The following is a 15,081-nucleotide window of genomic DNA, read 5'->3' on the forward strand; positions in this document are numbered from 1 at the left end:
GTATTCTCTGTTATAAGCAGCTTCTCTCCATCACTTTCTTTGCCTTCTGTCCTTGATTACTTCTCCTCCTCCTCCTCTTTTTCCTTTCTTCTTTTTCTTCTTCTCTTCCTCCTTTTTCTCCTCCTCTTATTTTTCCTCTTTCTCCTCTTCCTTTTTACCTCCTCCTGTTCTTCTTCTCTTTTTCCTCCTTTTATTTTCTTTCTTTATTCACTATTTTGTTTTATTTTTTCAAGATATTTTATTTTCCCAATTATATGTAATAATAATTTTCAACCTATGTTTTCCAGAATTATAAGCTCTAAATTGTTTCTCTTCCTCTCATCCCTCTCCTGTCTTGGAGATGGTAAGCAATTTGATCTGGGTTATACATGTATCACTATGCAAAACATTTCGATATTGTTCATTTGTGTAAGAGAATGACCATATAAAAACAAAACCCCCAAATAAAAACACAAATAAACTAATATGAACAATAGTGCCCTTTGATCTGCAACTGTCTATAACACTTGATCATCCCACAATATTGCTGTTACCGTGTATAATGTTCTCTTGGTTCTGCTTATTTTACTCTGTATCAGTTCATGTAGGTTTTTTCTGCCCTTTCTGAAATCATCCTGGTCATCATTTCTAATTGCACAACAGTATTCCATCACAATCAAATGCCACAATTTGTTCAGCCATTCCCCATTTGATCACAAAGGGAGCGACTATAAAGATTTTTGTACAAAAAGGTCCTTTCCCCTTTCTTCTTAAAAATCTCTTTGGGATACACACCTAGCAGTGATATTACAGATCAAAGGTATGCACAGTTTTATAGTCCTTTGAACATAGTTCCAACTTCTTCCTATTTTCTGTGCTCATCTGGTATCCCCTTTCTGGCTTCAGTGCCCCAAGTCAATGCCTCCTATCTAATGCATATTGAAAAAAATCCCTCATGTTTACAGTTCTATCAGTTATAGCACACAGAGACAATATAATAACTTTTCCATGGTCTGCAAAGAACTCTGGAATTTGTAGTTTCTCAATTAAATCATTCAAAATCCTGAAAAGTCAATATGTATGAACTGATAAAAAACAATGCCTTGTGTCTATCCCCATCTTAGACAGTGATATATCTCTGAGAAGGGCTATTCTTTCTCTAGTTCTCTTAGAACAACTTATTTATCTACTTAAACACGATTATATGTTGGACTATGTCCCTTCTCAAGCTGATTTTTATCAGTGTTCCACATGCAAATTTCTTTTTCTTTCCCTTGCAGCATTCCAAATGTCCATATAAGAAAGGGGGTGGCATCTTGTGCAAGCATAGAGGAAATCTGGGTGTGTTTATGGGCACCAGAGAAAGAACCAGTAGATAATATGAAAGAAAAAATCCCCCAACTTAGGATTCTGTCTCTGTAGCCAAAAGTCTGTCAGAGATGGCTTATTTATTAGCATAACTGCCTACAGGGAGTTATAAATGGGCAAAGTTTGCCCTGCTAATTGGAATTCTTCCTAACTCAGGCCATGTTTTCTTACATTCTATATTGTTCAAGAACAAAAGATAAAATTCCTTCAGTAGCATAAGAGAGGTAAAAAGGTCAGGTTTTAGTGTTTTTGATTTGCTTAAAAGGGAACAATACAAATGTCAACATTATAGGCTGCACCCATAGAGAATGATCTTCCTGAAACCAATTACTCTCTCTGTAAGCATTCCCTTTCCATTTTGGTCAAAGGTGAACTGGAAAAAAGTTGAAGTTCTGAAACAGAATTAAATTGAAAAATTTTCCTTAGTTTGATCACCAAAAACAAGACAAAACCTTTTAGTTTTAGGGAATCCTTTTTGAACTTGATTGATTGAAAAGCTCCCTTTTGAGCTGCTTTTCTCTTTCCCTGAAGGCCCTCTATCCAAGGCTGTGCTAGAGCCAGAGGGAAGCAGCTAGTGAAAACCAATTGTTAAATTTTCAGTGTGAGCATGTGTACCTTGGAAATTAGTCAATGTTATAATCAGGATTTGATTTATTCTTTTGTTGTTTGTCTTGACCTAAGGAAATGTGTTACATCTTTTTCATTCGTTGTGAGGCCAAGGATTTTAGACCAGGACACTGTCATCATCATTGTCGTCTTTTTTCTTCTTCCTTCTTCTTTCTCCTTTTTTCTTTCTTCTTTCTTCTTCACATTTCCTAGTATAAAAAAGATTCCATGGTAGATCTGTTTCCATAACATGGAAAGACTGAAGAGAAGACAAAGAGAGAAGATGATAGAGGGAGAAGTCTGCTGGAGAAGATGGCTAGGGATGATCAAGGGCCCTGCATGTAAGGGAGTTGGTCTTGATAGGAAGAAGGACTTTCTTTTCATTAGAGACCGCAGTGGAGGAAATCATGGGGGAATGATGTCAGGAGGATGGGAAATGAGAACTGAAGATGGATCTCAATAAATTGCCTCAGTTTTTTTTGAAGGGGATACATGAATCGAGGTTCTTGGAGCAGGTGGGAGAAAGGAATGACATGGGAAGCAGGTGCAGAGAAGATAATGTCTGGAGTAGTAGTTGCTGTGGTGAGTGGGATAGCAAATCAAATAAAGGAGAAAAATTTCTTTGCTTCTATGTATGCCCAGTTGAGATTTTTTTCTGATGAGTCATTTTGGTTGTGTCCAACTCTTGGTGATTCTGTTTGGGGTTTTCTTGGCAAAGATACTGGAGTAGTTTGCCATTTCCTTCTCCAGCTCATTTTAGAGAGGGAGGAAACTGAGGCAAACAGGGTTAAGTGACTTGCCTAGGGTCACACAGTTAGGAAGTGTCTAAGGCTGATTTGAACTTAGGTCCTCCTGACTCCAGTCACTCTATCCACCATGTCATCAAGCTGCCCATTCCTTAATTTAATAGAAGGCAATATGGTATAGTAGTAAGAGCAGTGGTTCTGGATATAGAGGACCTAATTTCAAATCTAGTCTCTGATACTTATTACCTGTTTAACTTTAAACAAGTCACTCCCTGGGCCTCCATTTTATCATCTAGAAAATGAGATGGGTTAGACTAAAGTTATATTTAATATCATGGATTTATAGGTCTATAACCAGATAGGACCTCAGAGGTCTTGTTCCATTATTTTACAGATGAAGAAACTGAGGTCCAGGAAGGTTGATCAAGGTCACATAGGAAGTAGATGCTGTGAGATATGAGGTGAGATATGAACATAGATTCTCCCACTTGAAAATGAGTGCCTTTTCCATTGTGCTGTGTTGTCCCTCCAAACAAGGATTCTCGGGCCCTTTCCAGCTTCAGATTTCATTTTATAGAGGGAGGAAACTGATGCAAACAGGGTTAAGTGACTTGCCCAGGGTCACACAGCATTCCCATCCATTTTTATGCATTTTTTGAACTGCTTGTATTTCCAGGATAGATTTTTTAGTCACAAAATATTTTGAAACAAAAAATTAAATGGACCTTTTCTTTCCAGGAATGGCTTTTAGTTAGTCACTTTCTTCTGCTATAGTGAATTCAGACTGGTGTTTCTGGCCTTTGATTTCCTTCTCAGAGTTCTCTGTTTACCACCCCACATACCCCAAGATTCCTTTAGTACCCATGGCAACTTTTGCTCAGCCAGGTCACAAAGGTTCCTAGGCCCAAAATATTGGCCATTGGATCAGACTTAGCATTTCATGAATCTTACTCTTTAGAGGGTGACCTCACTTCTATTTCTAGGTCACCTGCAATGTTAGGACTACTCTTGCATCCTGATCCTCAATTCAGATCCGCCCCCCCCATTTTTATAATTATTTTTATTTTTCATATTTATTTTTATAATTAAGGGATTCAGAGAATCTTGACCAAAATCGTGTCAGAGAAAGCTGTCTACTCTGAAGATGTTCATGCATACTATTTGCACTTTATAATTTTGGACTCATATTTGAAGGGACTTGAAGGTCTTGAAGGGACCTTCTTCCTTTTGGGTGGATTTCTTATACAATATCTCTGAGTGCTTATCATATTTCTGCTTGAGCACATTTAGCAATGGAGAACTCACAGTCTTATGGGGTATCCCATTTCATTTTTATATTGTTTTAATTGTTAGGAAATCCATCCTCAGACTGACCTGACAGCCGTTTCTATTGCATTATTCCTGTACCAGTTTATCCTCTGGGGCCAACTAGAACACACCTAGTCTCTCTTTCATGTGATAGACAAGCTCTTCTCATATTTGAAGACTGTCCCCTTCAGGTGATGGGAGGGCTCCCTTTTGAGCTGCTTTTCTCTTTCCCTGAAGGCCCTCTATCCAAGGCTGTGCTAGAGCCAGAGGGAAGCAGCTAGTGAGAACCAATTGTTAAATTTTCAGTGTGAGCATGTGTACCTTGGAAATTAGTCAATGTTATAATCAGGATTTGATTTATTCTTTTGTTTGTCTTGACCTAAGAAAATGATGAGGGGGCAGCTGGGTAGCTCAATGGATAGAGAAACAGGTCTAGAGACGGGAGGTCCTAGGTTCAAATCTGGCCTCAGACACTTCCTAGCTGTGTGACCCTGGGCAAGTCATTTGACCCCCATTGTCTAGCCCTTACCACTCTTCTGCCTTAGAGCCAATACACAGTATTGATTCTAAGATCAAAGGTAAAGGTTTTTTTAAAAAAAGAAAGAAAATGATCAAGAAAATGTTAATGGTGCAGATGAAATTAAAAAAAAAATTTTAGAGAGCCAGTTTTTAAACATTTGCCAGCATGTACCTGCATCTGTTTTCCTCATCACTGGAAAGCAAAAGTAGATGCTCTTTCAACAAGTCCTTTCCCTTAATATTCACCTGTTTCTCCAAGCTAGAGGCCTCGGTTCTTCCCATTCCCAAAAGGATCCTGCCAGATCCTATTTCTATAACTATTACACATTGTATTGTTATTATATAATATATTATATTATCACATTATCGAATATATTATGTTATTATATTATATTATATATTCCTGTTTCTATAGCTCTGTGTTTCTGTCCTGCCTAATATAGTTCTTTGCCCGCAGTGAAGGAGATTGTTAAGAGGCTTTTCCATCCTCAGCTGGTCCATTCTTCATGCTTCATTTAAACTTGCCCAATCCCAGTTTCATCACAATTTCTCCCTCCCACACTGTTTTGTCTCGAGAGTTCTTCAGCATGGCCTCATTATGGGCAATGACCAGTGTGCCACCTCACTGCAAGCTTTCCCAGGGCCCCGAGGAAGCGGGGGCTAGGCTTGATGCTAGGGGGCTGGGAAGGTGGGATGATGCTCCGCCCCGGTAATGAGGGTCCAAGAAACCCATGTGGGCCTTTGAAGATGGGTTCTGAAGCTTTCACTCTGCCTATCAATGATAGGAGCTCCGAGTCCTTTCTGCCAAATGACAAGCCTGGAAGATTTTATGAGGAATGGAGCCTCCTTATTGGAAATGAAATAACACATTAATTACTAGTTTCCTTGTACGCCGAGGGTAAACATAAACAAGAGCGCCCAGGAACTTTCTTGTCCGACGCCCCGTCCCCCTTCCCTTCCATGGTATAAAAGACTTTTAGAAGATGAAGTCCACCAGACGCCGGCAGCTGAGGCACCCGGGACCATGACATCCATCTGCTGTGTCACCAACACCGGCTCTCTGGGGACGGGCAAGAGCTGCCCCCAGGCCGCCTCCGTGTGCTCCGCCGGCATGAGCTGCCGACCCGAAGCCTGCATGCCTTACCTCTGCCAGCCCATGGGCTACGTGCCCAGCCTCTGCCTGCCCTCCGCCTACCGGCCGGGCAGCTGCCTCCCCAAGCCCTACCTGCCATCTTCCTGTCGCCCAAGCAGCTGCCGTCCGTCCTGCTCCTTACCAGGGAGCTGCGGCATCCCTTGTGGGGTGGGGAGCTGCAGCTGGTTCGGTGATGGCGTCTTCAACGGCAACGAGAAGGAGACCATGCAGTTCCTCAATGACCGCCTGGCCAACTACCTGGAGAAGGTGCGGCAGCTGGAGCAGGAGAATGCTCACCTGGAGAGCAAAATCCAAGAAGCCTGCCAGTCTCAAGGGCCCGCCATATGTCCTGATTACCAGTCGTATTTCAGGACTATCGAGGAGCTGCAGCAGAAGGTAATTTCTAATTCTTGGTGAACCAAGCCATCGGCTGATTGCAGGAAGGCGTGGGTATGGCGCCACGGAGGCGGTGTGGTACAGTGGGAAGGGCGTTTCATTGGATTCGGAGGATGTGGGTTCAAATTAAAGCTCTGAAGTTAAATAGCCGGGTGATCTTGGGCCACTGGACCACTTTAATTTGAAGGCAACTAGGTGGAACAGAAGATGGAGTTCAGTGCTGGGAGTCAGGAAGATCTGAGTTCAAATATGTCCTCAGATACTTTTTAGGTTTGTGACTCTTGGTAAGAAATTTAACCTCTTGTTTGCCTTAATCCACTAGAGAAGGAAATGGTAAACCACTCTAATATCTTTGCCAAGAAAACCTCATATACAGTATTGGCATGCTATGGTCCGTGGAATCACAAAGAATTAGATATGATTCAACAACAACAATTATTATTATCTTTCTGGGCTCAGTTTCCTTATAAATCTCTGACCCATGTGCAGAAGTATAAATAAAAGCTTTTAACCACTCCCCGCTTCCCCCTCCCCCCAAATTGGGAGATGGGAGAGTGTTTTTGTTTTTTTAATTTTAATTTATCTCCAGAAAAGAAACTAAATAATCCAATTTCTTTCATTCAATAAACATTGAATTCCTCTTAAAAAAAATTGGGGGGTTGGACCAGATGATTCTTAAGATATCTTCCAACTCTAAAGCTATGATCCCATAATTTCATGACCCAAAAGGGCAACCTGGATGCTGTCTCCCCAAAGTTTAACCTATGAAAAGGAAAGATGTGTGCTTAGAGGGTGATATTTCCTATTTTGGGACATTTCTCTTATTTGTAACATATGAAGCTAGAGCAGAAGTTAGGAGGCCTTGGTTCTTATCCTGAATGGCTATAAAACATTGGACAAATCCCTTCTGTGTTCTGTGCCTCAGTTTCTTCCTCTATAAAATAAGGGGGTAGGTTTGGTGAGAGAATTGTAAACTTATAGAATGTTAGAGCTGGAAGGGATCCTGGAAGTTATCTATGGATGCTCTTCATTCTGATTTAGTCAGAGACAGTATGGCAAAGTGGAAAGATCATTGGGCACAAAAGAACCCCAGCACTAACAATCACTAGCTGTATGATCTTGGATGAGCCACTTAACCTCTCTAAGATGCAGTTTCCTTATTTGTAAAATGGGGGGTAGTAATATTTGAACTATCTATCTACAGACATATTATGGAACTTTAAAGTATTGCAGAAATGTGAGCTACCCCTACCACGGAGGTTCCAAGAGGCCATGCAGCATGTTAGTGACATTTTGATAACCTCTAAGGTTCCTTCTAACTTTAAGACTATGAATTTCTCTTTTCTTGACACTTTACCAACCATGTTAAAAATGAGGAGGCATATTTTTCTTTCTTTCTTTCTTTTTGTCTTGATTTAGGTGACACAGTAGATAGAATGCTAGACCTAGAGCCAGGAATCTCCTGAGTTCAAATCTGGCCTCAAACACTTACTAGCTGTGCGACCTTGGGCAAGTCACTTAAATCTATTTGCCTCAGTTTCCTCATCTGTCAAATGAGCTGGAGGAGGAAATGGCGTACTACTCCAGGGTCTTTGACAAGAAAACCCTAAATAGGATCATGAAGAGTTAGATACTAGTGAAAAAATGGCTGAAAAACCCCGCAATAAATATAGGGAACTTCTGCTATGGGGAACTCTCTTTAGAGAGTTGCCAAGATTGATAAGAGGTTGGTTCAGCTATGTCAAGAGTTAGGGGCTTGAACTTAGGTCTTCCTGACTCTAAGGCTGACCTATAATCACATAACTTCTTTTCTTCTTTTCTTGAAGTTATGAAATGTAAATCTGATGTTTCCTAGTGATCCTAGATTCATGATGTATCCACACATTCTTCAAAATGATTTTCCTGGATCTCCCTCCCTTTGGGAGATTTTCTATCAGAGAGAATGAACTATATGACTGAATCCTAGCCTTTTTCAGATATCCATCCCACTGTTGCTTTTATCCTTTTTCTCTTTCTAAGCCAGTTTATTATTTGTGTCCTTCCTCCTCAGGTTCTATGCACCAAGGCAGAGAATGCCAGGATGGTAGTACAGATTGACAATGCCAAGCTGGCTGCAGATGACTTCCGAACCAAGTGAGTTGAAATGGTTTAAGAGCCAGATGGAGGACTTCCTTCCTTCCCTGTTGTATTGGTTTGTTATTCTGTAGGGATTGGGGAAATTCTGAGCAACTCATTCCTTCTGGGAAGTGAAATCATGCTTCATCTGTTCAGCCTTTGAGTCTTTTCTGTGTCTGTAGGTATGAGACAGAGGTGTCCCTGCGCCAGCTGGTGGAGGCTGATATCAATGGTCTGCGCAGGATTCTGGATGAGCTGACCCTGTGCAAGGCTGACCTGGAGGCCCAGGTGGAGTCCCTGAAAGAGGAGTTGCTCTGTCTCAAGAAAAATCACGAAGAGGTAAGCCCTTTTGACATCCCAGGTAAAAAATGAGAGGTGCTTTGGGGTGAGTCTCCCACCTCTTTGATCCTCAGTGTCCTCATCTGTAAGATTAAGCATTTGGACTAGGGGTGATCTTTAATCAGAGTATCCTCAACCTAGAGTTGGAAGGGACCATGGTGGCCCTCTAGTTCAACCTCTAGTTCAGTCTAATTCAATCAGTTTTACAGAGAAGAAATCTGAGACTCAAAGAAGTTAGATGACTTGCTCATGGTCGCACAAGAAGTAAGTGATCATCATCATAATAATAGTGACCATTTATATGCTTACTATGTGCCAGGCACAGTGCTAAGGGCTTTACAAATATTATCGCATTTGGTCCTTACAACAACCCTGGGAGATAGGTGTTATTATATTTCCCATTTCATAGATAATAAAATTGAGTTTTTTGTTATTCAGTCATTTCCATTGTGTCTGATACTTCATGACTCCATCTGGGGGTTTCTTGGCAAAGATATTTGGCAAAGTAGTTTGCCGTTTCCTACTCCAGTTCACTTAACAGAGGAGGAAACCCAGCCAAACCAAGTTAAATGACTTGCCCAGGCTCATACAGCTAGTAAATATCTGAGACTGAATTTGAACTCCTGAAGATAAGTCTTCCTGACTTCAGAACCAGCACTCTATCCACTGTGCCACTTGCCCTCAAAATTGAGGCAAATAGAGGTTGTGACTTTTCCAGGGTTGTGCAACTAGTAAGTGTCTGAGGATGGATTTGAACTCAAGTCTTCCTGACTTCAGGCCCTGTACTCTTTCCATTTCATCACTCAGAACTAAGATTTAAACCTGGGTCTTATGATTCCATGTCTAATGTTCTTTTCTCAGTATACTACACTGCCTTCTGGTTTCCGAATGCTTGGATCCTATTGCCAGAGCTGGTTAGTGCATCTCAAACAAGTCTGATGACATACCTTGTATCTATTGGATACAAGAGCATTGCTTCCTATGTGCCAGGCACTGGGCTAACTAAGGCAACACCAGTCCCTGCCCTCATGGAATGTCCCCTCCAATGGGAGAGAGAATGAGTAAATTATTAGGTACAGACAAGATACACCCAGGGCAGAGGAAAGGACTTCTGTAGAAGATGCTCAGTATTGAAGGCATTGAGGAAGTAAGAGATGGAGGTGAGGAGACAAAGCATTCTAAACATGCGGGTCATGCAAAGACTTGGAGATGGAGATGGGAAGTGAAGCATCTTATGTGAAGAACAGTAAGTAGGCTCCTGTAGTTGGATTATAGAATATGTGAAGAGGAGTAGAGGGTGAGAATACTGGAAAGGGTGGAAGGAGCCAGGCTGGTTCTTGAGAAAATGGAAACTGAATTTGATATTGTGAATCCACTTTGGGGAAGTTTTCAGACCTTTAAATGACATTTAGCTGCTGTAGCTTGTCATCACCCTCATCTGCAATTTTCAAATTAGATAATTAAACAGACAAACCATTAGCAAACCCATTTTCTTCAGGGTTTAAAAAAGAAATTTTGACCGTGGTCCCTCATGGTCTTCAGAAGAAAGTCCCCTCACCACCACTTCCTCTAAGAAACTTTCAAGATTTTATGGGGATCAAGGCCACGAATTTGGCTTCCCAAGCTACTGGTTACAGATGGGGAGCCCAAATGCCCCAGAGTTTTCTGTTTCCTTCATGAGGTTGAAAGAATTCCTAATTTAACGAGTCACTGCAAATTCTGGCCAGTCATTACTAAAGATTTGCCTGAGTTTATTGAGCCCTCCCAGGGAGCATATTATCAACATGAATCATTCTATTCATGGGATGAGAGAGCAGGGAAAGGGAGAGCAGAGAAACTTGTCCTAAAGACCAATATTAAGTATGTGGACTTCCTCTAAAGACTCCTTTCGAAAAGTAACTTTCTCTCTTTTGGAGTCAGGTCTGGCTAGAAGCAGGCTTGTGTTTGGCTCAGAGCATCTCAGACCTGAAGTAGACCTCCCACCTAGTACAGAAATCACCCTGAGACGTGGCCGTCTGGTTTCTGTACGTGTAGGGGGTAATCTCAAACCATAGTCCTGACCAGTCCTGACCAAGTGTAGCCTGCTGCTTCTCTTCAGGAGGATTCTATTCACAATGACTTTTTCCCTAGGAAAAATCATGAATTAGCAGAGATTCGAAAGGTAGATTGGGAATACCTTCACAAGGTTTTATCCCCAAAGGCCCAAATAAAAGCACAAAACTTTTTTCCCCTTAAATTCAGCTCTAGAAATGCCAGCAATAGCAAAAAGACAAGAGAAAGAAATTAAAGGCTTAAATGTATACAAAGAGAAGATACAATTATCTTTTTTTAATGACATGATAGATTATTTTTTATGAAGATATTTTATTTTACCAATTGCATGTAATAACAATTTTCTATATAATATTTCTGAAGTTTTATATAATCCAAATTGTCTCCCTCCCTCCTGGAATTGGTAAGCATTTTGATCTGGGTTATACATGTGTTATCATGAAAAACATACTTCCATATTGTTCATTTTTGTAAGAGAATACGCAGATAAGACCCTCACCTCATGCAAATAAACTAAAGTAAAAAATAGTATTTTTTGATTTGCATTCCAATTCCAACAGTTCTTTCTCTGGAGGTGGGCAGCATTTTTGTCATAAGTCTTTCAGAACTGTCCTGGATCATTGTATTGATGAGAGTAGCTAAGTCTGTCATATTTGATCATCCCACAATATTGCTGTTACACTGTACAATGTTCTCCTGGTTCTGCTTATTTCTCTCTGCATCAGTTCACATAGGTCTTTCCAGCTCTTTCTGAAATCCTCCTGTTCATTATTTCTTACAGCACAATTATTTAGAAGATTCAGTTAGCCAAGAGACTAATTGAGACAATTAAAGATGTCAGCAAAATAGTAGGATACAAAATAATCCTAGAATCAGTGAAATTCAGGAGGAAACAATAAGAAATAAAAAAAAGAATTAGAATGTAAGATCCTTTAGGACAAGAACTGTTTTCTTTCCCCTCTCCCCCCCCTCCAAACCCTTAGCTTCTGTCTAAGAAACTAAACATCAATTCTAAAGCAAAGGAGCAGTAAGGGCTGGACAATTGGGATTAAATGACTTGCCAAGGGTCACACAGCTAGCAAGTGTCTGAAGCCAAATTTGAACTTGGCTCCTCCCTCCATGCCTGACCCTCTATCCACTGTGCTACCTATTCCCTTTGCTTTAGTATGCATTTTATTCCTGTAGGGAACTCTCATTATGGAAACTTTCTCCACTAATGCAGTTGATAGCTTGACTATTTCATTCAGGGATCTTAGTTTCTATAGGTTCACTCATCATCTCTATTCTAAGTTCTATGTGGGACTTTAAATGGGAAATGCCATTCAAAAAATGACAAAATACACAAAATATCTGAGATAGACTCTACCTGGCATACACTCTTTTTGTATGCATATTATTTCAATTCAATTCAACTCAAGGAGCAGTTATTAAGTACCTACTATATGGAAGGCACCATGTTTGATGCTATGGATTGAGTTCAGACCTGTTAGTATGGGACAGAGGATAGAGGGTTAGTCTTGGAATCTGAAAGACTTGGGCTCAAGTCATCCTGGCCACCAGATCATGGGTTATCACTTCACTTCTTCCTGTCCTGAGAAATACCATAATTTTATAAAGTATTGATCCATCCAAAATATGTATTAAGGACTTTCAATATGACATGCCCTGTGCTAAGTGGTCAGGATTCAATAAAAAGTAAAAACAATCCCTGATCTTTATGCTCTAATAGGAAGAATAAAATTTAAGAAGACTGGAAAGATAGAAAGGGTCGGGATGATGAAGGGCTTTAAATGACAAACAGAAGTCTTTATATTTGATCTCAGAGGAAATAGGGAGCCACAAACTCATGGCAGTGTGGGCAGCGGGGTGACATAATGGATAGAGCACTGTGAATCTTCTTGAATTAAAATCCAGGTTCAGCTACTTCCTAGCTGTGTGTGCCCCTGGGCAAGTCACCTAACCTTACTTGCTTCAATTTCCTTGTCTGTAAAATGAGCCGGAGAAGGGAATGGCAACACACTCTAGTATCTTTGGCCAAGAAAACTCCAAAATAGGGTCATGAAGAGCTGGATGTGATTGAATGACAACAACAATACTTTAGAATAAGTGTGTTGGCAACTAAGTAGAGAATAAATTGGAATGGGCAGAAACTTATGGCAGCCAACTAGAAAGTTCTTACAGTAGCTCAGGAGAGAGATAAGGGTCTGAACTAGGGGCATGGATAAGAGAACAGAGAGAAGGGGGTATGTACAAGAGACATCGTGAAGGTAAATGTGACAATATCTGGCAAGAGATTGGACGGGAGAATAGAGTGAGAGTGAGAATTTGAGGATGACACAAAGATTGCAAACTTAGGTGACTGGGAAAACGATAGTGCCTTTCCCAGCAATATGAACATTTGGAAGAGAGGGACCTATGGGAGATGGGGAGGGGAAGATAATGAGTTTTGTTATGGACATGTTGAATTTAAGATGCCTATGGGACATCTAGCTCAAGATGTACGAAAAGTATTTGGTGATTTGGGACTTAGCGTGGAGATGATGCCTGAAATCAGGAACTGATGAAATCTGCGAATGAGTTAGTCAAGCTGTTGGCCACATCAGTGGAGAGAATTTCCATAATGGGAGTTCTCTACGGGGATGAAATTCCAGGTGCTTAGGATACAAAAGCAGAAAGAAACAGTCTCTTCCCTCATGGATGGAGCTTAGGTTCTACTTCTTTGTTTTGGGCGTAGCACACACCTTTCTTAAAGTTTCCTTGTCTCTGCTGGAGGGAGGAGAATTGGTATTTCGTGGATTGGCATACTTGGTGTTGGAACTCTTGTGTCTTTGCAGGAAGTCAATGCCCTTCGCTGTCAGCTTGGTGACCGGCTCAACATTGCCGTGGATGCTGCTCCTCCAGTGGATCTGAACAGGATGTTGGAAGAGATGAGGTGCCAGTATGAGACTGTTGTGGAGAATAACCGTAGAGATGTGGAGGAATGGTTCAATGCTCAGGTGGGTTTCTCCCAGGGGTCAGCCCTGGGCTGATTCCAATATCCTTGAGAACAGAACAATGGCATTTTCAAGTGCCTGTGTCTCTCTGGGTTTCAGATGGAGGAACTTAACCAGCAAGTGACCACCAGCTCGGAGCAGCTCCAGAGCTACCAGTCAGACATCATTGATCTGAGGCGAGCCATCAATGCTTTGGAGATCGAGCTGCAGGCCCAGCATAGCATGGTGAGTATTGCCAGGGCTCTCACCTCTTGAGAAATGCAGAATACAGCATCTCGACAGACAATAGACAAGTGTATACATATCCCATGAGCTGTTTCAATTAAATTCTGTGTTCTTAGTGATGATATCAGTCACCAAACAGTGGTTTAGTTCCCCATGTTGGAAAAAAGAAGAGATAGAAATCAATCCTCTGCCCTTACTCAGACCTTCAGACAGTTTAGATGTTAATCTAGCCCAAGGGTTCTTAATTTCTTTTTTGAGGGGGTTAGGGGGGTGGGGAGGAGTATCATAGACCCCTTTGGCAAAGCCTATAGACCCTTCTTCAGAATAAAGTTTTTAAGTGCATAAAAAGAAAATATAAAAGATTACAGAGGAAACCAACTCTGTTGAAATACAGTTTCAAAATTAAAAATAAACTTCAGGGGCAGCTAGGTGGCTCAGGGGATAGAATGCCAGGCCTGGAGATGAGAGGTCCTGGGCTCAACACTGGCCTCAGTATCTTCCTAGCTGTGTGACCCTGTCACTTAATCCTAATTACCTAGCCTTTACTGCTTCTCTGCCTTGGAACTAATAATTGGTATCAATTCTAAGAGAAAAGGTGAGAGCTTAAAACAAAAAAAACCAAACAAGTTCATGGACCTTATGTCCATGGACCTCCAATCTAACTTGACCTTTAGTTTCTGGACACATAGCAGGCACCTAATAAATGCTAGTTGATTGACTGATAGATTATTCTCTTACAAAAATGAACAATATGGAAATGTGTTTTGCATGCTAATACATATGTAATCCAGGCCAAATTGTTTACCAGCTCCAGGAAAGGGTAGGGAAGTGAGAGAGGGAGACAATTTGGTTGCTATAACTTCAGAAAACTTAGGTGGAAAATTGTTATTACATGAAATTGGTAAAATAAAATATCTTTACAAAAAAATTTTTAAGTTCACAGAGTACATAGCTTATTTCAGCCTCAATATAAGCTTGGGAAGTGGGAACTATACTTATAAGTATCCCCATTTTATAGATGAAGAAAGTGGGGCTCAGAAAAGTTTATTCTGTGAGATATGGGTGGGGATTGGTTTCTGTCTTTTCTCTTTCCTCAGACTTGGGGAATTGGACCACTGCTTGGTGACTGAAATTACTACTAAGAACAGGGCTCTCTCTCTCTCTGTCTCTGTCTCCTTCTCTCCTTCCTTCCTTCCTTCCTTCCTTCCTTTCTTTCTTTCTTTCTTTCTTTCTTTCTTTCTTTCTTTCTTTCTTTCTTTCTTTCTTTCTTTCTTTCTTTCTTTCTTTCTTTCTTTTCTTTCTT

The 15,081-nt window shown here is 40.8% G+C and overlaps 1 protein-coding gene across 1 annotated transcript in view; it reads left to right on the forward strand.

The window, feature by feature from the left end:
* Positions 1-5,550: 5,550 nt before the first annotated feature.
* KRT32 (keratin 32) overlaps positions 5,551-15,081 on the forward strand; it is a 13,748-nt gene continuing 4,217 nt past the window's right edge. Inside the window, exons 1-5 of the mRNA XM_044675818.1 lie at positions 5,551-6,054; positions 8,105-8,187; positions 8,352-8,508; positions 13,395-13,556; positions 13,653-13,778. Of these exons, the coding sequence (XP_044531753.1) occupies positions 5,551-6,054; positions 8,105-8,187; positions 8,352-8,508; positions 13,395-13,556; positions 13,653-13,778 (1,032 nt within the window). The remainder of the gene's footprint in view (positions 6,055-8,104; positions 8,188-8,351; positions 8,509-13,394; positions 13,557-13,652; positions 13,779-15,081) is intronic.

Source organism: Gracilinanus agilis, chromosome 4 (genome assembly GCF_016433145.1).
Source record: "Gracilinanus agilis isolate LMUSP501 chromosome 4, AgileGrace, whole genome shotgun sequence".
In the NCBI taxonomy this organism is placed as follows: domain Eukaryota; kingdom Metazoa; phylum Chordata; class Mammalia; order Didelphimorphia; family Didelphidae; genus Gracilinanus; species Gracilinanus agilis.